Source organism: Trichechus manatus, unplaced genomic scaffold, assembly GCF_000243295.1.
Source record: "Trichechus manatus latirostris isolate Lorelei unplaced genomic scaffold, TriManLat1.0 scaffold00148, whole genome shotgun sequence".
Taxonomy (NCBI): Eukaryota; Metazoa; Chordata; class Mammalia; order Sirenia; family Trichechidae; genus Trichechus; species Trichechus manatus.
In genome coordinates this window covers 2,371,789-2,393,361 of record NW_004444084.1, presented here as the reverse complement: position 1 = coordinate 2,393,361, position 21,573 = coordinate 2,371,789, and the positions used below count along the sequence as shown (strand labels likewise).

Genomic DNA, 21,573 nt, shown 5'->3' with positions numbered 1-21,573 from the left:
ACTGCCCCCCAGGTTTCCCATCAAACCTTTTGAGTTGCTGTTGTCAATTTGATCTCACATAGATAATTTTTTTTTTTTTTTTTTTTGTACCTTAGATGAAGGTTTGCAGAACAAATAGTTTCTCATTAAATGGTTAGTACACATATTGCCCTGTGACAATGGTTAACAACCCCACGCCATGTCAACACTGTCCCTTCTCAACCTTGGGTTCCCTATCACCAGCTTGTCCTCTCCTGCCTACTAGTCCTTGTCCCTGGACTGCTGTGCCTCATTAGTCCCATTTTGTTTCATAAGGCTGTCCAATCCCCAGCTGAACAGTGAACTTCGGGAGTGACTTCACCACTGAGCTAAAAGGGTGTCTGGGGACCATACTCTCGGGGTTTCTCCAGTCAGGCCAGTAAATCTGGTCTTTTTTGTGTGTGTTAGAATTTTGTTCTACATCCTTTTCCAGCTCTGTCCAGGAACCTCTATTGTGATCCTGGTAAGACCCCATTGCTGATGCGAATTTCAGTAAAGTCTGCAGTATCACAAAAGCCTTGTGGAGCTGGTTTGGAGAAAATTAAAAGAGGGTGAGACTGTCTTAGTCATCTAGTGCTGCTATAACAGAGATACCACAAGTGGATGGCTTTAACAGAGAGAAGTTTATTCTCTCACAGTCCGGTAGGCTACAAGTCCAAATTCAGGGCGTCAGCTCCAAGGGAATGCTTTTTCTGTTGACGCTGGAGGAAGGTCCGTGTCATTAGATCTTCCCTTGGTCTGGAAGCATCTCAGTGCAGGAACCTCAGGTCCAAAAGACGCGCTCTGCTCCTGGCACTACTTTCTTGGTAGTATGACGTCCCCCACTCTCTGCTTGCTTCCCTTTCCTTTTATCTCTTACAAGAGATAAAGGGTGGTGCAGGCCACACCCCAGGGAAACTCCCTTTACATTGGATCAGGGATGTGACCTTAGGAAGGGTGTTAAAATCCCACCCTAATCCTCTTTAACATAAAATTACAATCACAAAATGGAGGACAATGACACAGTACTGGGAATCATGGCCCAGCCAAATTGATACACACATTTTTTGGGGGACATAATTCAATCCATGACAGAGACAATATCTGAGTTCATATGGGGCAGAGGAAAGGGAACACAGCAGCTGTGGCAGGTGAGATGCAGTGAAATCAGGCCCAGGAACAGAAACCTGGAGTCAGAAGTGACTATGAGAATGTAAGTCCCTGGGAATTCACTGACATTTTGTGGGAGAATTGAACTTCCCAGAAGACTCATAGTGAGGGCTTGGGCTAAAACTATTTAAATCTCAAAGGATAAGGGAACTTAATACAACTTTGGGCTACACTTATAAACAATAAAGAGGTAAAGTGGCCACTTCTTCCATGTAGTGATGTGATGAGATTCAAATCAGGACCCCAAAATAATGTAGAATTTTTTTTTTTTGTCTTAGTTTTTGATTTCATTGTATTGCAAAGCCAAAATATCTTCCCTTACCACAGAAACAGTGCTCCCAAATATAAAATCGTTTTACCATGGAATGAAAATTTTAATTATTTCATTATTTTAATTGCTTTTTTATTTTAACATGTATTGAAGTCTATCAAGTGCAAGTGGGGCCCTGGTGGTGCAGTGGTTAAAGCACTTGGCTGCTAACTGAAAGGTCATTGGTTGGCACCCACCAGATGCTCCGTGGGAGAAAGATGTGGCAGTCTGCTTCTGTAAAGATTTACAGCCTTGGAAACCCTATGGGGCAGTTCTACTTTGTTCTTTAGGGTCACTATGAGTTGGAATAGACTTGATGGCAATGGGGTAGTTGTACCAAGTGCAAGTTGCTTGAAGAGAGTCTAGATGAATGAGACACAGTAGTTCCATGGAGTTTGTACTCCACAGGAGAGAGAGACATGCAAAACCAACCACAGTATAAGGAAGGATGAGGTAAGTACCAAATGGAGTGCAGGACATAGTGTTAATTCTGGTTGGGGAACAATGATATAGAATCCAATGAATGAATGGATGTTCTCCCTGAAGTTTTTAATTGTTTGCTGAATTACTTCTCTTCCCTGTTAAGAGAGAAAATAAGAATACTCTGACATGGTATGAAACACATAGAAGTCATCCTAAGACTATAAAAATGCATGAAATAGAATAGTATGTACAGTTTATCATTTACGTAGCTCAATGTTCTGTGCCTGGGACAAAGGTTCTGAAGAACATCCTCCAAAGGCTAAGAAGGCACTGTTGCATAGTGGTTATGAGTGTGGGCCCTGGAGGTCAGATAGATGCCTTTGCATCCTGTCTCTGCTATTTTGCTAGCTCTGTGATGTTGGCTAAATTACTATCTAACCTCTCTTGGTTGTAGATTACCCATCTGCAAAATGGGATAATACCATTTCATTGGGCTGTTGGATTAAAATGAGAAGTGTTTGGTACACTGTAAGTACTTGATGCATTTTAGGTATTATTTTTATTATTCTGAAAAAACATTGGGAATAATCTTGCATCCATCAGTTTAATGACTTTCTTTTGAATCTATATTTTCTGCTCCTGTTTAGTTCTTGGGTTAATGAACTCCCTAAGTTTACAACCAATATAATTATATCCTACTTTCTTTTGTCCAGAAGTTACCTCTTTCCAACTTTGAGTAAGGGTACCTCTTTGTTCTAATACTTAAGGATTTAATGTACCAGTCTGTCATCTTCTGTTAAATTTAATCAGTCTGACTCAGAAACTTCATTCCCTTCATGTTTGTCTTAAGCTTCTAAGGTAGTCATAGAATTCTGTAGAATGTTCCATGAGTTCCACAGTTTTATGTAAGGGAAGGGTAATGTTTTCTGTTTTGTTTGTGACAACCTTACCAATACTCCATGTTTTGTGAGCTTTCTGACTGTAGCAGTTTGTTGAATCAGATCTTTAGGGTATAGTTACATAGCATTTTCCCAAGCGTGTTCTCTAAAATGCTATTCTGTGGGGTCTCAACGAGTGTTCCATAAAACGGGTTATAATTTAGGAAACACTGGATTAGACAATGTTTGTTCAGTAGTCTTTACATCCTATTCATCTGAAATACATAGGTAGTATTTCTTGAATTTATTTCTCCATAGCGTCCTTTTTTGGGGGATTGACTTTTCGGGGGACTAGTGTTCTGGGAAACACAGTATAAGAAATGTTGATTTATAATAAATTCTAAGTTCAGTAACTACTTGTAATTGGTAGACTTCAATAAATGTTAAAGAAATAATTAAAATTTTCATTCCATGGTAAAACGTTTTTATATTTAGGAGCACTGTTTCTGTGGTAAGGGAAGATGCTTTAGCACTGCTATACAATGAAACAAATAGTTTAGGTCAAATATCTGTTAGGAATAATTTCTCTTAAGAACACTATTATGTGGAAGCGCTGCCCTTGTTTTTCTGATCATCCAGTACTCATGTAATCTGTTTGCAGCGTATGCTTATCATCCTGATATTTTTCTGAAAAAGCTTAATGAAAGTATAGCTGCAGACCTAAAGATGTCATTTTGTATTCTCTCTCCTGGATTACTTTTAAAAACTTACCAAGTAGTGATAGGCAGACAGGTGTAGTAGGAAGAGTACGAATTCACACAGTTCTAGCTCGGAACCATTGTTCAAGCACTTGGTAGCCGTGTGACCTTGGATAGTTAGTCTCTTTGAACTTTACTTTTCTCATCTTTCTGCAGAGACATAACTTTTATCCTTGCTTTTTGATATAATTTCTCATCTTACTATTTCTGAATTGATCAGGCAAATCAGCTTTTTTTTGTACTGAATTAGAGACTTGAACACAAAAAAGGGTGGATTGGTACATGGGATGCTAGGGCTATTCATAAGCTTCAGGACTAGCAGCTGTAAGCAGTCATTGTCCATGATTAACCCTTCCCCCACATATATATGCAAGCAGGAAACACTGGATCACTTTCAGGCATCTAGGGCCAAATCCTTGAGAATGGGCAGCTAAGAAGGAAGGTGTTATGTTCCTTTAGCCCACTCCTGCGGGGGCAGGCTCTCCTGAAGTATTTAAACAGAGCAAGGCATTAAAATGGATGAGCAGCTTGAAAAAACCCTGATAGTTTTATTTTCATCATTTCACCAAATAATGTCGTAGTCCTGAAAATTTAAAATTGGCATCCTCATATTTTAAAATAGCCTGTAAATTTTGAATATCTATGGTCTCCACTTTCTTCCCTCAATAGGCTTTTGGATTTACATTCCAATGTGTTTTTCCAGCTAAGTAGCTATTTCCCAACCTTTCTCTTGCAAGCCCAACCTAAAGAGACAATGTAAAATCCCCTTATTTGAAGTTATAAGCATTACCATATAGCTTCTGAATGCCTTTGATATCATCTTGTGAAAGTTTGAAATTCTTGGGATCTGCATTTGCGTATGTTGGATACATCACTGCATTAGGATCTGATGAATGGCCCAGCCCCAAAGAATGGCCAAGTTCATGAGCTGCGGCATACAAGAAGTTAATTCCTACAACAGAAGAAGTAGCATGCAGTAACTGTAGAAATGCCCAACTCTCAATCCTCCGTAGTTTACTTATTTGTCTCTAGGCCTTCAAAGGAGAGGATGGGATAAAAGGAGAACCAGAACAGTAGTGCTTAAATCTCATCACCACTTCTGCTTTTTTTAAAAAAAAATGTAATGTTTTTCTGCCTGTTTGCTTCTTATGTAATTACTCAGGCAGGCTACTCTGTAGTGGAAAGTAAAAGCTTTAGAGGCATTAAAATCTAGATTTGAAACCCCGCATCTCCTTATAGGCCTGGCCCAGGTGCAACTCTGGACAAATTAATTGATATCGAGTCTCAGTTCCTCATCTGTTAAACAGAGAGAATAATTCCCACCTTGCAGATTTGTCATAATGATTAGAGTTGCCCAGTATCTGGAAAATATTGGCTATTCAATAAATGATAGTGACTCTCAATATCAGAAGAGAGAAAGTTGGCTTTTAGAAGCCAAAAGTGAAAGGCAGGATCTCCAGGCAATGCTGGGTTTTGTTTTTGTTTTCTGTTTCATTAAACTGTATTACATATTCGAGTTGGAACTGACTTAACGGCAACCGGATATCCTTTTCTCTCCTGAGGACTCAAAGAAAGGCTTTGCAAATAAGGGGAAAGTATAAGTATTTGAGTTTGAGCAGTGGTTAGAGCTCCAGCTGTATTAGATTGAAGGAAGCTAACTTTAACTTACCTTGAGTAGGAAGAAAAAAGCATGAAAATATATGCAAGATGAGAAAAAAAGGCAACCTTTCAATTTTTATGTAGGTTAGATTTTTACAGCAAGGCATCATCACTACTTTGTTTGAATTTTGGTGAATCTCCACTGCCAAACACAAGTACTACCTTCTCTTTCAGGGTCAGTGAGTAGCGACTTTTTAAGAATTGTCTCCAGGTAGGATTATTTATGCCAGAGCGCCTCTCCTTTCATTCTCTGATGTGTCTGTGATCTACTCTGTAAAGGGGTGAATGTGGTGGGCTGGGTCATTGTATTGGTTCTTTTTGACGTGAACAATAGTGAGTAAGCCAAGAATTGTATGTAATTTTTTTTAAATTGTGGTAAAAAACATATATATGTATATATATACAAGCATATATATAACATGAAGTTTGCCGTTTAAACCATTTTTAAATGTACAGTTCAGTGGCATTGTGACATTAAGTATATTCACAATGTTGTACAGCCACCACCATTAAATTTTTAAATATCACAGCACCTTGGCTTCTCTTTCTCCTCCATTTTAAAAATTCATTTTTGGGAAATGTATAGAAAGAACTGTAATTTATTGAATTCTTTATATATTCCAAGCACTGTGCCGAGCACGATGTAACCATTATCTCATTTAATTCTAAAAACAACCCTGGGGCAGGGCTATTTATATACTCATTACATAAATGAGGAAACTGAGACTCAGAGAACTCAAACAACTTGCCCAAGGACACACAGTAAGTGATTGGTAGAGGTACAGAAAATTGAACCTGATAGTGCTTGATGCCATAGCCTGAGCTTCTGTCTTCTGTGTATGTAGCATTATGAGGATGTTAAATGAGGTAATGGGTTTAAAGCCTATAGTACAGAGGTTGGCACTTAGCGAGGACTCAATAAATATTATAAATTAAAACAATTACAAAAGTAAAGTTAGTATAAGAAGTTTGGGATTAAAAAAATGTATAGTAGAAGAGATATGGAATGCTATACCAATCTTGCCACCATCAGTCCAGCTTTCATCCTCGTCAAAGTGAGCATCTCCTCCTAGGTCTGGCCCCGGTGCAAAGGCATGAGCCAGAGTATTTCCAGGTCCATCAAATGGGTTATAGTCCCCATGAGCTGAAAGAAAATAGGGTGATTGTCCTTAGTGACTGAATTTATCTCCAGCCATTTTCTCTTTTCTGTTTCTGTTTATTGAGGGTAGAAGGAAATCCAATCCAAGTTGTCTGCATTGCAGTTACAAGCAGCCAATTGCGTACACAGGTGGCTTGGGTGTTTATCCTCAGCATATGTGTTGCACTTTATTTTTCCCAGAACCACTGCTCCTCACTGATAACCACCGTATATTGAATGCTTACTGGATACAAAGCTTGAAAAACATTTACATCTAACTTAAGTTTGCATTTCAGTGCTTGTTAAATTTGATCACTTTGGTTGGCTAGATGGTGGTGGGAGGAAGAATGAGTGTGAGTACTGCATTCAGCGAGTAACTTGTGTACCATTAGTATAATTTTTCTTAAAAACGTAGTTTATTATTTGCGGGTATAGTGGGCAGTCTTTTGGAGAACTATGCTTAAGGTCTCTTAAAATGAATTTTTACATTACGCTGAGTGAAATAAGTCAATTACAAAAGGACATATATTGTATGAGATCACTATTATAACAACCCAAGACAAGGTTTACACACAGAAAAAAGCAGTCTTTGATGGTTACTGGTTACGGGGGGGTGGGGGTGGGGGTGGGGGAGGATGGGAGGGGAAGTCACTAACTAGATAGCAGACAAGTGTTAACTTTGTGAAGGGAAAGAACACACAATGTTGGGGAAGTCAGCACAACTTGAACAAGGCAAAGTCATAGAAGCTTCCTAGACACATCCAGACACCTTGAGGGACTGGCTTACTGGGTCTGAGGACAGGGGACTATGGTCTCGGGGGACATCTAAGTCAGTTGGCCTAGCATAATTCATAAAGAAAATGGTGTACATCTTACTTTGGTGAGTAGCATCTGGGGTCTTAAAAGCTTGTGAGCAGCCATCTAAGATACATCTATTGTGCAAAGGAGGATGAAAACGAAAGACACGAGGAAAATATTAGTCCAAAGGACTAATGGACCACAAATACCACAGCTTCCACCAGCCTGAGCCTAGAAGAACTAGAGTCCCAGGCAGAGCGGGAGAAAAATGTAGAACAAAATTCAAATTCACAAAAAAAGACCAGACTTACTGGTCTGACAGACAGAGACTGGAGAAACCCCCGAGACTATGGCCCCCGGACACCCTGCTAACTCAGCACTGAAGCCACTCCTGAAGTCCACCTTTCAGCCAAAGATTAGATAGAGCTATAAAACAAACAATAACACATGTAAGAGATGTGCTTCTTAGTTCAATCAAGTATAGGAGACTAAATGGGCACACCTGCCCAAAAGCAAAGATGAGAAGGCAGGAATGGACAGGAAAACTGGACAAATGGACATGGAAAACCCAAGGTGGAAAGGGAAAGAGGGAGAGTGCTGGCATATTGCAGGAGTTGCACCCAATGTCACAAAATAATTTGTGTATGCATTTTTTAATGGAAAAAAAAAAAAAAAAAAACCCACTACTAGCCTAAGGATGGAATTGTCTTGCGGGCAACCAACAACTAGCCTAAGGTAATAAAACCGAAGTTCCTCCATAGAGCAAACAAGTGAGACCTTTGGGTCTCACTTTGTACACCTGCCTAATCTCAGCTCTCGCCACTGCTCCCTGTTCATTGATCCATCTATCAAAAATATTTTTGGAGCACCATTTTATGCCAACCCTAAGGGGTAGAGTAATGAGTAAGACACAGTGTCTGCCTCCAGAAGCTGCTTTTTTTTCTCCCTCTTTAAAATGACTACTTTTTATCTACTATTGACAAGAAACCCAAATGACCAAGATCGTGTAATTGTGTCTAAAATGTAGCTAGACTTTGAAAGAGAGACTTATCTGTCGGTAAAAAAGTGTGTGTCATAGTTTGATTAAAAAAAATAAATTTTTAATAGTCCTACTGGTGATCTAGAGCCGTTTATCTTCAAATTGGTGTCAGGCCTTATCCAGTTCTTAGAAAATGTCTGGTACCATGATTAACGCTTTCTATAACATTTGCTTCGGTGTTGTCAATATTATGGCTGAAGTTCAAATTTTAGCTAAATTCATAGTACACAGGCAGTTTAATATTGGAACAGACCAAAATAGCCAACAATTTTTTGGTCTAAATTTGCATCATGAAACACTAGCAATTAATAGCAGTTCATGAATATGTGCTATATCTCTTTAAGGCCTTTAATATGAAAGCTCTCCATTTTCTACATTTTTTCTACTTGAAGGGAGTTGGCAGCAGGCCACAGGCTGTCCTAACTCTTAGAGACCACTTGAAGCCTTTTGGAAGCTGTAAATCTTTCTCCTGGTTTCATGTTAATGCTAGCTGTTGTTGTTAGGTGCCATCAGATCAGTTTTCAACTCATAGCAACCCCATGTGACACAGTAGAACTGCCCCATAGGGTTTTCTAGGCTGTAATCTTTATGGGAGCAGATCACCAGGTCTTTCTCCTGAGGAGCCACTGGGTGGGTTGGAATAGCCAGCTTTTCAGTTAGCAGCTGAGAGCTTAACCATTGCACCACTAGGGCTCCTAGATATATTAGAAATTTATAAATATATATAGAGAGATCTATATATTGCCTTCCACAGGAAGACTCGGGTTCGATTCCTGGCCAATATACCTCATGCACAGCCATCAGCCATCTGTCAGTGGAGGCTTGCATGTTGCTATGATGCTGAACAGGCTTCAGTGGAGTTTCCAGACTAAGATGGACTAGGAAGAAAGGCCTGGTGATCTACTTGCAAAAATCAGCCAATGAAAACCCTATGGATCACAAAAACGGTCTGATCTACCACCGATCATGGGGATGGTGCTGGATTAGGCAGCATTTTCTTCTGTTGTGCATGAAGTTACCATGAGTTGGGGGTGACTTCATGGCAGCTAACAACAACATATATTATATATGGTGGGGCAACAGTTAAATACTCGGCTGCCAAACATTGGTGGTTTGAACTCACCTAGTGGCTCCATGGGAGAAAGACCTGGTGATCTGCTCCTGTAAAGATTACCCATTGCTGTAGAGTCAATTCTGACTCACAGCGACCCTACAGGACAGAGTGACTGCCCCGTAGAGTTTCCAAGGAGCGCCTGGTGGACTTGAACTGCCATCCTTTTGGTTAGCAGCCATAGCACTTAACCACTATGCCACCAGGGTTTCTCCTGTAAAGATTACAGCCTAGAAAACCCTATGGGACAGTTCTACTATGTCACATGGGATCGTGGCATCCAACAGCAACAACCTAACAACATATCTAATTCAAGCTGCAAAACAGGGCTGGCAAACTTTTTATGTAAAGGGCCAGATGATAAGTAATTTAGACTTTGTGGCTAGTCTCTGTCCCAGTTATTCGACTCTGCCATTGTAGCCCAAAAGCAGTCATAGAGAATAGGTAAAGGACTGTGGCTGTGTTCCAATAAAACTTCATTTACAAAAACAGGCAGTGGCTGGATTTGGCTCATGGTCTGTACTTTGCCAACTCTTCTATAAAAAATGGCTCTAAATGAACAGAACAGAGAAAGTGTAATCATATTGCTGAAAAAATATATCATTAAAGGTTTTAAATCCTGGAATGAAGAGGGCACTAATATAAACAACAAACAAATAAAATAGCACACAGAATTAGCCTAACGCATCTTACCTCCTCTGGCAAAGCCAATCCTGATATCAGCAGTTCCCCAGCTAACTCTCTTGAAGCTTAGTGGGATCTCTTTGCTCCACATGTTTAAGGCCTTTGCCACTAACGAATCCACTGTGGCACGTGGTAAGTCTCGAGTATATGATAGGACCCTGGCAGCAAACAGAAAAACATTATTTAATCTCTTAGGTAAAGGACTTTATTGTGTTTGCCAAAATGAGCCAATGCAGAACTAACCTGTAGGTGACTACTTTGGAAGTCCATTTTGGGCTTTTTGGGAACAGTGAGTATTCTAAAACATCTGGCACCCCACATCTGGGCTTCTGCATTATTTCTGTGACATGGGAGCTTAATATTCCAGTTACAGGCAGGCCAAAGAACTTTTGCATCTTCTTGAGTTTGACTTCTATACTGTTGTCATCTCTTGCTTTGGTGTCACGCGAATAAAATCTCATGAGATAGTTCTATGGAAAAGAGAGTGATTTGAGATTCTTGTTTATTTTCTTCTTTTATCTTAGAAGTCTGCATGTCTTTTGCCTCGGATTCCTGTGGATTCAAATACTGGTTTGAAGGCAGAATAGTTACATTGTCACCAAATTAAATATATATGCATTAGTGGGGAGAATATTTAATATTGATAATGAAGCACTGTCATCCCATTTCATGAGCAAAAGAGAAGAGGCCCTCAATTTCTGTTTTGTCCCATTAGATGTTTCAAGGAAAACCACGTTGTACACTTTATAAAACATAGACTTGTTTGTAAGGGCCGGTCATGAAGAGTACCCTAGTATGTCCACAAGGGGCACAACGGAGACCTTCCCTCAGCATCATAGGATTTGTGGGGGAGATCCAAAGTCAACCAGCCCACCTAAGATTCTGTTGAGATCTGGTCCCAGCTAGGGTTAGAGGGTCTTAAAATTTTAGCCCTGGGAAATCATTCTAGATTATTTAGTTTAAGGTGAAGAAACTGAAGCTCATAGCAGTGAAGTGATTTGCCAGGTTCACATATTATATGAGTAGCAGAACTGGACCTCAAGTTTCCTAACTCCCAGTCCAGTGCCCGTTCCACTGTTAAATCCCTAGTAAAACCGATTTCTGGGGAGTTGCAGGATAAAGCAGGTCTCTCAGACCTATTCCAAGCTCAACTGGGTCCCTGGGAATTTCTTAAAGGATGGAAGTGCAGCAGCCTAAACACATGAAAACAAACAAAAAATGCATGAAATAACAACAGCAGCAACTTCACAATAACATTTATTAAGCACCAACGGTGCACCCGGCAGGTTTACATACTTATCTCGTTTAAACCTCATATCCACCCTGTGAGGAATATATGGCATTGTTATCTCTATTTTATATATGAATCAGCAGGGTTCAAAGAAGTAAAATAACTTGCACAAGGTCATCCCATGAGTAACTGAAGGAGTCAGTATTTGAACTCAAGTATTCCGATTCCAAAGCCCATTTTGTTAGAAAAATGTAAAGGGTTTTATAATGCATGATAGTATTGTTGTTGGAATGGTTTAAACATTGGCTCACTAATCTGCAGTGTATTTTGGAGTAGATGGTAAGGGTTACTTGTCTCAGAACCTCTCAGGAGTATTCACTTTATGTAAGTAACCTTATTAATATGGTGCCCTCTCTCCCTGTTACCAATGACTGTGTTTCATTCAATACAACAAATACTTATTGTTCATCCATGGCAGTTAGGAATTAAACCCTTATTTTAAAAACAAATAACCCATTTTAATCTTCCAGAGCTACAGACTTTACAAAGACATACTCTGCAAGAAATGTGCCTGTGTCCTTGGGATGAATTTTCCTGCCTCTGTTAAACCTAACTGACCACCCTCTAGTTTGTTAATCATCAGTATGATAAGTGAAGGGGCCAAATGCTCTTGCAAATGTATTCATTTTGGAGAATCCATTAGGTTGCACCATATGTAATTGCTGTTTTGAAGGTAAAAAAAAATAATAATAATTTCATGTGGTTCAGTCTATCACTGGGACTTTTTAAAAGTCAATATGAAATAGAACTTGACTTTTCTTACCTTTATAAACAATACTTCAGGGTAAACATTCCATTATTTTACCAAATGATAATTATTTACACTTACTACACTGCTTATTGAGTAGTATATTGGAAAGAACATGGTTTTTGAAGCTAGAGAACTAGTTCCTGACTCCAATCTCTGCCACTAGCAAGTATCTGAATCAACTTAACTTTGGTTTCCTCTTTTTCCCAGCTGAAGACTGAATGACATTATGTATAAGGAAGTGCTTTACAATCTGTAACTGTTACAACATGCTAGTTGGCATTATAGCTTCATGTATTTGTTAGACTGATCCTGTGAGGTATAAAACACATAGTGTTATTATTCCCATCGAACACATGAGAAAACAGAGTTAGAAGTCAGGCCTTGCCCACCATCATCGACTTGAAATAGAAAGTTGTCACTTCTACCTACCTCTTCTGACTTCAAGTCTTTCCCTTATAGGTAGCCGTCACCTTAAGGGACAATACTCCATGCTCTTTATGAAAAGAATCTCAAGTTATAATAAGTAATAACAACAATAACAACTTTATTGAGTATGAACACTGTTGCAGGCACTGTGCTAAATGCATCACAACACTCTTATTTCATCGACACTCCTATTATCTCCAGCTTCCAAATTGGAAAACTGATGCTCAGAGAAGTTTAATAACAGTCCTAAATTCATCTACACAGTGAGTGGAGGAGTTGAAACCAGTTTGAGAAACCTCTAAAGCCTCCTCTTAACTGCTGCTTAATTAAAGCATGCATTGCTTTTGTAAGCAGAAAAATTACTGAAAAGAAAATACATCGCAGTACTAACATGGAAGGACAAATAACTGAAAAACATGCTTCCTATTGGTGATGGCAAGACCACCGAGGCCCAATGAGGCAAGTGGGCTTCAACATACCTGAGCCTGTTTCCACTGCTGCTCACTCATGCCTCCTGCCTCCTGGGGCAGCGGCAGGGCCAGGCTGCTGTGCAGTAGACACACGGCGCCCAGCACCACAAGCCACATAGCTGCATCAAGGGACTATTGTTCTCAGACTTATGGTGGTTTAGTGTTTTCTGCCAGAGGCTGGAGATATTTATATAGCTTCTCAGCCCTGAATGTGGAAATAGGTGACTCATATGAGTGTTTTCTTTCTTTTCAGTGTCTACAGAACTTTGAAAGTGTATGTTATTTTTCATTAATGACAACGAGGAAGTAGTATATTCTTACTGGCAGGAGGCAAGCAATGTATTTGTCTTTCAAAGGATTTTTTTTTTTTTTCTGTCTGCTGAATAAATCGAATCAGTGAGAAAACACAGTTTAATTGCCAGAAGCAAATTACTATTCGGAGAGGCATGTTTTCTCAGTGTTAGATTTTTGGGAGCATCGTGTGGGATACTATTGTACCATGTATCTTTAAAAGATTTTAAAATGAGTTTGTAATGTATAAAACATGCACAAAAATACAAACAGATGATTATTTAATTGTAATTATTAAATTATAAAACAAACACTCTATAACAGTCACCGAAGTTAAGAAGTAGAAGGCTGCCAACATCCCGTGGTCCTGTATGGAAGAGAAAGATGCAGGGGTGGGAGGTGAAGGTGCTGCTCTGTGGTTCGGTCAGCGGTCAGCGCAGAACCTGGGTTCTACCCTCTCACCTTGTAGGCACCTTAGCTGAAGCAGTAAGGATTCCCTTCTTCAATTAGACTGGACTATAAGACATAAAATGATACTCGTGAAGAGAGTTCTTCTTAGCTCAAGTAGATACATGAGTCTAAATGGGCAGCTCCTGTCCAGAGGTGAGATGAGAAGGCAAAAAAGGACAGGAGCTGGTTAAATGGACACGGGAAATCCAGGGTGGAAAGGAGGAGTGTGCTGTCACATTGTAGGGAGAGCAACTATGGTCACATATCAATGTGTGTATAAATTTTTGTATGAGAAACTAACTTGAACTGTAAGTTTTCACTTAAAGCACAATTAAAAAATAAAATGTAATCCATGCTGGTAACCTTACTTAAAAAAAAAAGAATTCCCTTCTTCAAGTCTCCTTTTAATCAGATTATTTCTTTTCTTTGTGGTCAACACTGTTCCCAATTCCTCTTGAATTATATGAAAAAACAAAAAACAAACCCCAAGGTGGACTTGATTATTCATCTGCTCTACCTATCAGGGTTCACATTCTGTAGTAACAGGTTTCCCCAAAGCTAGACCTTCAACTTGCAATCATTTCTTCACATCTTTTTCTTCTCTAATCACTCTGATTCTGGCTGCTACCTTTGATCTAGGTACCAAAGGTAGGGCTGGGTTGGTGCTCCATACACATAACGATTATTCTACATGTAGCAATTAAGAGGGGCATCGGTGGTTTGGTGGTAGAATTCTTGCCTTCCGTGCAAGAGACCTGGGTTCAATTCCTGGTCAATGCACTATGTGCAGTCACCACCAATTTGTCAGTGGAGGCTTGCATGTTGGTGTGATGCTAAAGAGATTTCAGCGGAGCTTTGAGACTAAGACGGACTAGGAAGAAAGGCCTGGTGATCTACTTCTGAAAATCAGCTATAGAAACCCCTATGGATCACGATGGCCGAATCTGCAACCAATTATAACATTTCTTTCCATTGTACGTAGAGTCGCCATGAGTCAGGGGTCCACTCAAGGGCAGCTAAAACAAGCAATTGAAGACCCACAATCTGGAGGTTCTAGTCCAACTGCTTCATTTTACCAAAGATGATGTTGAGACCAAACATATTAACTAATTTCCCCAAGGTCACACAACTAGTATTAGCAGTCATGACTCCCAGTCGGTGCTCTTTCTACCACACCACGCTGCCTTTTTACTTTGTAATAGGTCTGCCTCCTTCATCATGTTATAAGTTTCTTGGGAAATATCATGGCATTTTGTTATACCATGGGAAACACCCCAAATAATCAGGAACTAAAAATTTTAATTATTCAGATATTTCCTAAAATCTGGAGATTTGGCACCATGTGTCAGCAAAAGCAAAAATTTCCAGATAAAGTAATTATATTTGATTTCTTTACAGAGATGTTTTGGTTGTGCATAGTTGTAGTGTAAAGAAGTTCAGTTATACTTGGGGACTTTTTTCCCCTTGAGTCAATACCTGGAATGTAACAGGTGTACAGTAAACATTCATAGAATAAGTTAATATTTATGAGCCTTATTTGGATCAGGTAATAATGAAGTTATATGAGATGTTCAGTGATCTTTTCTTTAAATTGAAACCAAAAGGCATTCCCTGGATTTTATTTTTTATATTTCCACCTACTTTTAGTAAGTCAAAGACCAGGACAAATTGCAAACACTTTTAATGAATTTTAGTAAACCCCTTGGATGTTCACCTTAGGATGGGAGAAAGAAGTCTTCTTTTCTCTCTTTCATCTAAATTATAAGTAGTGAAAAAGTGATCCAGTGGGATCAAGTTCCAGGTCCTGCCTTTAGAAGCTTATGCTCTGGGGTGGGTATAAACACACACACACACACACAAACACAGACACACACACAAATCAGTTGCTCTGGAGTCCATTCTGACACATGGGAGCCTATATATGGAGGTAAATATGCACAAAATAATGTGCCACATGCTTATGATACACAATGCCTTTAATCACAGAGAAGGAAGCAGGCAGCCCTTCGTATGGGAACTGGGGAAAGATCCATATAGGAGGTGGCATTTTAGTTGGATTTTGGAGGACAACCGCGATCTCCTGTGGGAAAGGGCATTCTAGGAAGGTGATGTGGGAAGAGAAGGAGGAGAGTATGGATGGAGAAGAGTGAGCGGTCTTGTGTGGCTTGGAAAGCAGGCTGGGGTCAAGTTGTGAAGAACCAGCCTTGTATGCCAGGGAGTTTGAATTTTATCCTAAAGCATTTCAATGAATGATATAAAGGAAGAAATTAGCATAACCATGTTTATAATGTGAGAAAACTCTTTGTGGTTGTTCTGAAGATAGAATGTGGAAAGAGAAGTGACTCACTGCAGAGGGATTTTAGAGAGGCAGACAGACCAAGCAAAAAGTTGTTAGGATGGTCCAGGTGAGAGAGGGATGATGAGGCACTGAACTAAGACGATGGCTAGGGATGGAAAAGAAAGAGGGAATTAAAGACATTTCTAGAAGGTAGGATTGATTAAAAAAAAAAAAAAAATCAGCCAACACTTAGGGGCTGGCTAGAAGAGGAGTGGGACTGAAGAAGAATGAGGAAGAGAGAATCAAAGATGATCCAAGCTTAATGGACTTGGTGGATAGTGGTGGTATTATTATTACAGAGACAAGGCTTACAGGAGAAGGAACAAGGAGTTGATTTTTTGGAGAACAGGGACTTGGCTGTTGTTAAATGATAACATCAATTTTGTACATATTTAGTTTGAGGTTTCAGCTGGAAATTCAGGTATTGAGTTATGAGAGGAATCTGGTTTGGGGATACAGATTTGTGAGTGACTTATGTCTAAAGAAGGAAAATTATGCTTTGCATTTGGTATATTTTTCCTTTGATTCTTTCCTGCTTTAGTATGATTTTCTGCTTTGATGTTCTGATAAGATTGACTTAACTTGGCACTGTGTTAAAGGGAAGTCATTTAGTCCTGGTCGAGTTCTTCTGCGTAATACTGGCAAAATAGTTAACAACTCTGTGCCTGAGATTCTTTATCTGAAAAAAGAGGATTAAATGAGGAATGTGTATAAAAGACTTTGCAGTGTATTCGGATCACAGTAAGAGCTCAGCAGCTGGTATCACTGTTGTTATCACCGTTATGCTAGGAGATTTTATGTATTATAATGTCTTTTTTTTCTTTCACATCTATGAAACTAGCATGGCAATCAGACAATTAAGTATAAGAGAAGAATAGAAAGTTTAAATGGCTTTCTTCCTATACTTTTATTGATGCTGATAATGCCAGTGTTTTTGAGACAAAGGAAGTGTCTGTGTTAAAAGTTACAAGGTGATGTTTTTAATAACCACCTAAAGAAGTCTCCTTAACATAGGCATTATTGACTTTTTAAACAAGGAAAGCAGTTCTGGTCTCCATTAATAAAATCTTTGGATGTATAACATGAACAGCGGAACATATCCATGGAAAGAAAAGTCACAGAGACTGAAATAGGGTAAATCAGATGTTAGGACAAGTGATACAACTTTAATTTTGTGACGCTAATACTCCACAACATGTTTTCTCCTTTTCAAAATGGGTGATTGAGAGCTTGACATAACTAATGCCATGATGAACCTGCAAGTTTTTTTTCCCCTCCTGCCTGCCTTCTCCTTTCCGCATACTTTGGTTTATGACTTTGTTTTGTTCTGTCTGGCTACCTGTGACTTAAGACCACCTACGTAAAGATAAGAGCCCAGATGTATGTATGGTCTGTAAATCTTAGCCTGATAAGGAGAAGTCTGGCATGTATCTCTTTAGTCTGATAAAGAGTCTCTTGTAATATCTTGTAATGAATAACTCCTGTGGCCATGCCATGTGCGAGCTACAAAGACACTTCTAACCCTTGTAAAAATCCTATATAAGCTTTAATGTAAAATTGCCTTTCTGGACTCCATAAAGACAGCTTGCGTTGCTGTCGGACTCCCTGTTGGTGCCACCTCCTAAACAAATTTTCTCTTTCTGATTTGGAGTACATTTTATTGGCTCAACTGCTCCAGAGTGCGGACCCTAATTGGGCAACAGTTTTAAATGCATGGAAACATTTCACGTTCAGGAGAAAACGGGTTTATACAGAGGAAAGGAAGGCACTGGGAAGCCTTACTGGATGCAGCTGATGCTATGAATTGCCTCCCCACCGTGTCTGGCTGAGAGGTGACTGAACAAGGCACCATCTAAGCCTGCTCCAAGTGGAGTGTGAGCTGCTGCAGCAACATTGCCTCTTACAGGCCTCTGTCCTGAGGCCTATGCACCAGCTGATAGAAAGTTCCAGAGTTAGGAATCTGGAAGAGGAAGGAGCAAATGGAGAGAAGGGAAGTGAGGGAGGGGATGTTCCCTGTGACTAAAGGCTATGCTCAGGTCCCATTCTACCACAAGCTTGCTTCCTGTACCACCAAAGGGAGAAAACAAAAACAAAACAACTTACTCTTCCTTTCTGTCTACCCCTTCCTCCCTTTTTCCACCAAACCTAACTGTGAAGAATCTGGACCTTGCTTAACCAAGTCCACCTCCCCAGCTTGCAAGAAGAAGGAAGGGTAGGAAGTCTTAGGCGAAATATATATTTTTTCCCAATCGGTGTCAATTTTTGTAAGTTACACCTCAGAAAGAGGGAAGTTATTATCCTTGGGCTAGCCCAAACTCCAAAGGAGGATATAACCTTTTTGCTTGACCTTCTGTAAAGGACTCACAAGAAGCAGCCCCATATAGTAGATTTTACTGGTGAGTAGGGGGGAATGGAAGGAGAGCTACATCCCAGCACCATACTGCAGATAATTTAAAATCTAATACTAAGCCTCTCTGTTCTTAAAAACATATCCCTCATCAACTAGATCTTCTGCCTCTGCCCTGCTGCTTGGCCTTTCCTATTTCTACTTGCCTCCATCCCTAAACTTCTGTACTTTTTTAAAGAAAATCACTTGTCTCCTCACTGTCATACTCTCAAGGCCTCCCTTTCTACTGCCAAGCAGCTCTTCAAGGTATTTTTCTAAACAAAGACAGTTATTTCTCTGGAGGAACTCTGAGCTACATCAGATAACATGACCCCACTTAGAGTCTGTAGAGAGTTAATTAACATATGACTGTGGACAAAGAACTCGGTTTGGGCTTTGTTTCTAGTTTCTGGGAAAGTAGCCCTTTGGAATTTCTTGAGCAATTGAGGTGTCTTTGTTTTTCTAAAACAGCCAGTTGATACTTAAACATGTACAAAAGAGTTGGGAACCCCCAAGTTGTCACCTGGCATCAAACCTTAGGAAGAGGGGGGTATGGTGCAGTTAATCATGCATATTCATTGATTAATGCATATGCATTGTGCTCCAGTCGTGCGTATGCTTTCAGGTCCCAGTGACTATTATAAGTGACCCTGGACCTTGGAGCTTCTTTTTGGGGCTTCCTGGATTGGCAAGAACATCCATGCACAGGAGGGTGGCATGTCCCTGGGGACAGTGGAAGCCTTGTGCCGGGACTTCTCCCAGACCTTCCTTGATGCATATCCTCGATTGTACACTTTCTGGTTATAATAAATGGGTAACTGTAAATATAGGTAATAAAAACCCATTGCCATTGAGTCAATTCCGACTCATAGTGACCCTATACGACAGAGCAGAACTGCCCCCATAGGGTTTCCAAGGCTGTAATCTTTACAGAAGCAGACTGCCACATCTTTCTCCCCTGGAGTGTCTGGTGGGTTTGAACCACTGACTTCTTGGTTAGCAGCCGAATGCTTTAACCAGTGCACCAGCAGGGCTCCTTCTGCAGCCTATATATAACTGATCTTTTGGTTATCCATGAATTTTGTGAGTCTTTATGGAGAATTAACAAACCCACAGGGGTCAATGAGTCAGCAGGGGCTGACAGGACAGAGTCCTAACTTGTGAACCCAGCTCTGCGTGGCTGGTGGTCAGGGAAAGGCTGCGCAGGCAGTTGAAGAAGAATAGAATCCTTCTAGCTTGGGTCATAGCTCCAGGTGGCTAGGGGTGGGGGCGCTGGGGTGAGGTGGCTTGTATGAAGTGCAAGGAGTTCGCAGACTCCTGCCTCTTAAGGCTGTTACACATTGACCTGGCCCTGGGTGGTCAGGAATATTTTGACCTGGCTCAGGGTGGCTGAGAATGAAGTCTGACCTAACTGGGTGGTTAGGATCAGAGAGAAGGAAGTGCCACGAAAATGACTGGCAATGAGGAGTAAAGCAGTGGGGAGGTGAAGTCTGGATCGATTTCCAGGTGGGAAGTGGGTTCGCATTGATCTTTACCATGCAGCTAGTGATAAAGATGGGGTTTGCCCGTGTTGTCCCTTTTTTAGTGCAGTTGGCAAAAGGACTATATTATCTTTTTCTCATTTAAAAATATAGAGAAGCAAGTAATTTATTTCAGGTTGTGCCTAGAACTGTGATGGTAGCAATTACGTTGAGGGACCAATTTTGACTTTTAATCAATTACTCTAGGAGTGTTGTTTGCCCTGCCCTGTCCACACTTCTATGTTTAGATTAAATCTACAAATTAATTAGATTGATTCTTAGAGCCAGTTATTGAGGTTGACTTTTTATGGTGTTATTTATATCCACAGCTTGAAGCACTTTGCAAAGCTAAAATCAGCAACAATTATTGAAGACAGCCAAGCACTTTAGACTTGGACTGACCCCAGCAGGGGGAGGGATGGTGACACCTATCTCTCTGAATCAGCTTACCATTGACTGCTCTGCCCTGAGGGTAGCCCGTGGGTTTTGACTGGATCACACCCTCTAATTCTTATAAGGCCAAATTTGTGGTTTAACAGGGGTGGTGTCTTCACTCAGTTTTCTCTTACAGTTTTGGCAGGGGGATATTGCCAGTTAAATCTGGGTTCAGATTGGAGTCAGTTCCGGAATCAAACAGGAGTTTACCTCTTTTTGGGCCCTTTTCCCCAACTTCATTGTCACTATTTCTACCCTTGGTTTCTGAGCTTCTTAATACTTGTTCTTCCTTCGTTAAGTCAGGATTTTTTATAAGTCATCTGTATTTAAGTGTGATCTTGGACATCCATTACTTCTTCTAAGGGTGCTTGCATTTTAATCTTATGTCTATAACTGAGGGCAATCATCTCTGGTTCAAGAAATGTCAGTGGTAAGTGAACGCGTGAGGGTCATTTTGGAGGGGATGGAGCCCTTCCTGCCCCTCCCTCCACCTCCATGCACACACTCAGTGCTTTGTCATTGCCTAGAATGGTGTGAATGAGCACTGGTAGCACAGTGGTTAAAGTGCTCAGCTGCTAACCAAAAGGTCAGTTGTTCAAACCTACCAGCTGCTCTGTGGGAGAAAGATGTGGCAGTCTGCTTCAATAAAGATTACCAAAAAAAAAACCCCGTTGCTGTCGAGTTTATTCCGACTCATAGTGATCTTATAGGACAAGGTAGAACTGCCCCATAGCGTTTCTAAGGAGCAGCTGGTAGATTTGAACTGCTGACCTTTTGGTTAGCTGCTGACCTCTTAACCATTGTCTCACCAGGGCTCCCTGTAAAGATTATTGTTGTTGTCAGGTGCCGTCAAGGCGGTTCTGACTCATAGCGACCCTATGTACAACAGAACAAAACACTGCCCGGTCCTGCACCATCCTCACAATTGTTAATATGCTTGAGCCCATTGTGTCAATCCATCTCGTTGAGGGTCTTTCTCTTTCTCGCTGACCCTCTACCTTACCAAGCATAATGTCCTTCTCCAGGAACTGATCCCTCCTGATAACATGTCCAAAATATGTGAGACTTAATCTCGCCATCCTTGCTTCTAAGGAGCATTCTGGTTGCACTTCTTCCAAGACAGATTTGTTTGTTCTTTTGGCAGTCCACGGTATATTCAAATATTCTTCACCAACCACCACAATTCAAAGGCGTCAAGTCTTCTTCAGTCTTCCTTATTCATCATCCAACTTTCTCATGCATATGAGGTG

General features: G+C 40.4%; 1 protein-coding gene across 1 annotated transcript; it reads right to left on the bottom strand.

Annotated features, from left to right (window-relative positions):
• Positions 1 to 1,713: 1,713 nt before the first annotated feature.
• MMP7 (matrix metallopeptidase 7) lies at positions 1,714 to 13,020 on the bottom strand. Its single transcript, XM_004385877.2, has 6 exons — positions 12,913 to 13,020; positions 10,209 to 10,435; positions 9,975 to 10,123; positions 6,211 to 6,339; positions 4,327 to 4,488; positions 1,714 to 2,055 (listed from the first exon to the last, which is right to left on the bottom strand). Exons 1-6 carry the CDS (start codon positions 13,018 to 13,020, stop codon positions 2,027 to 2,029), a joined length of 804 nt encoding a protein of 267 aa, XP_004385934.1. The 3' UTR covers positions 1,714 to 2,026.
• Between the last annotated feature and the right edge of the window lie 8,553 nt (positions 13,021 to 21,573).

Excerpts from the sequence above, each read along its gene's own strand:
- MMP7 (XM_004385877.2), bottom strand. The coding sequence starts at position 13,020 with ATGTGGCTTGTGGTGCTGGGCGCCGTGTGTCTACTGCACAGCAGCCTG. Across the intron at positions 10,436-12,912 it reads AGCAGTGGAAACAGGCTCAG|AACTATCTCATGAGATTTTA; the intron begins GTATGTTGAAGC and ends TCTTTTCCATAG. Across the intron at positions 4,489-6,210 it reads GACTGATGGTGGCAAGATTG|GAATTAACTTCTTGTATGCC; the intron begins GTATAGCATTCC and ends CTTCTGTTGTAG.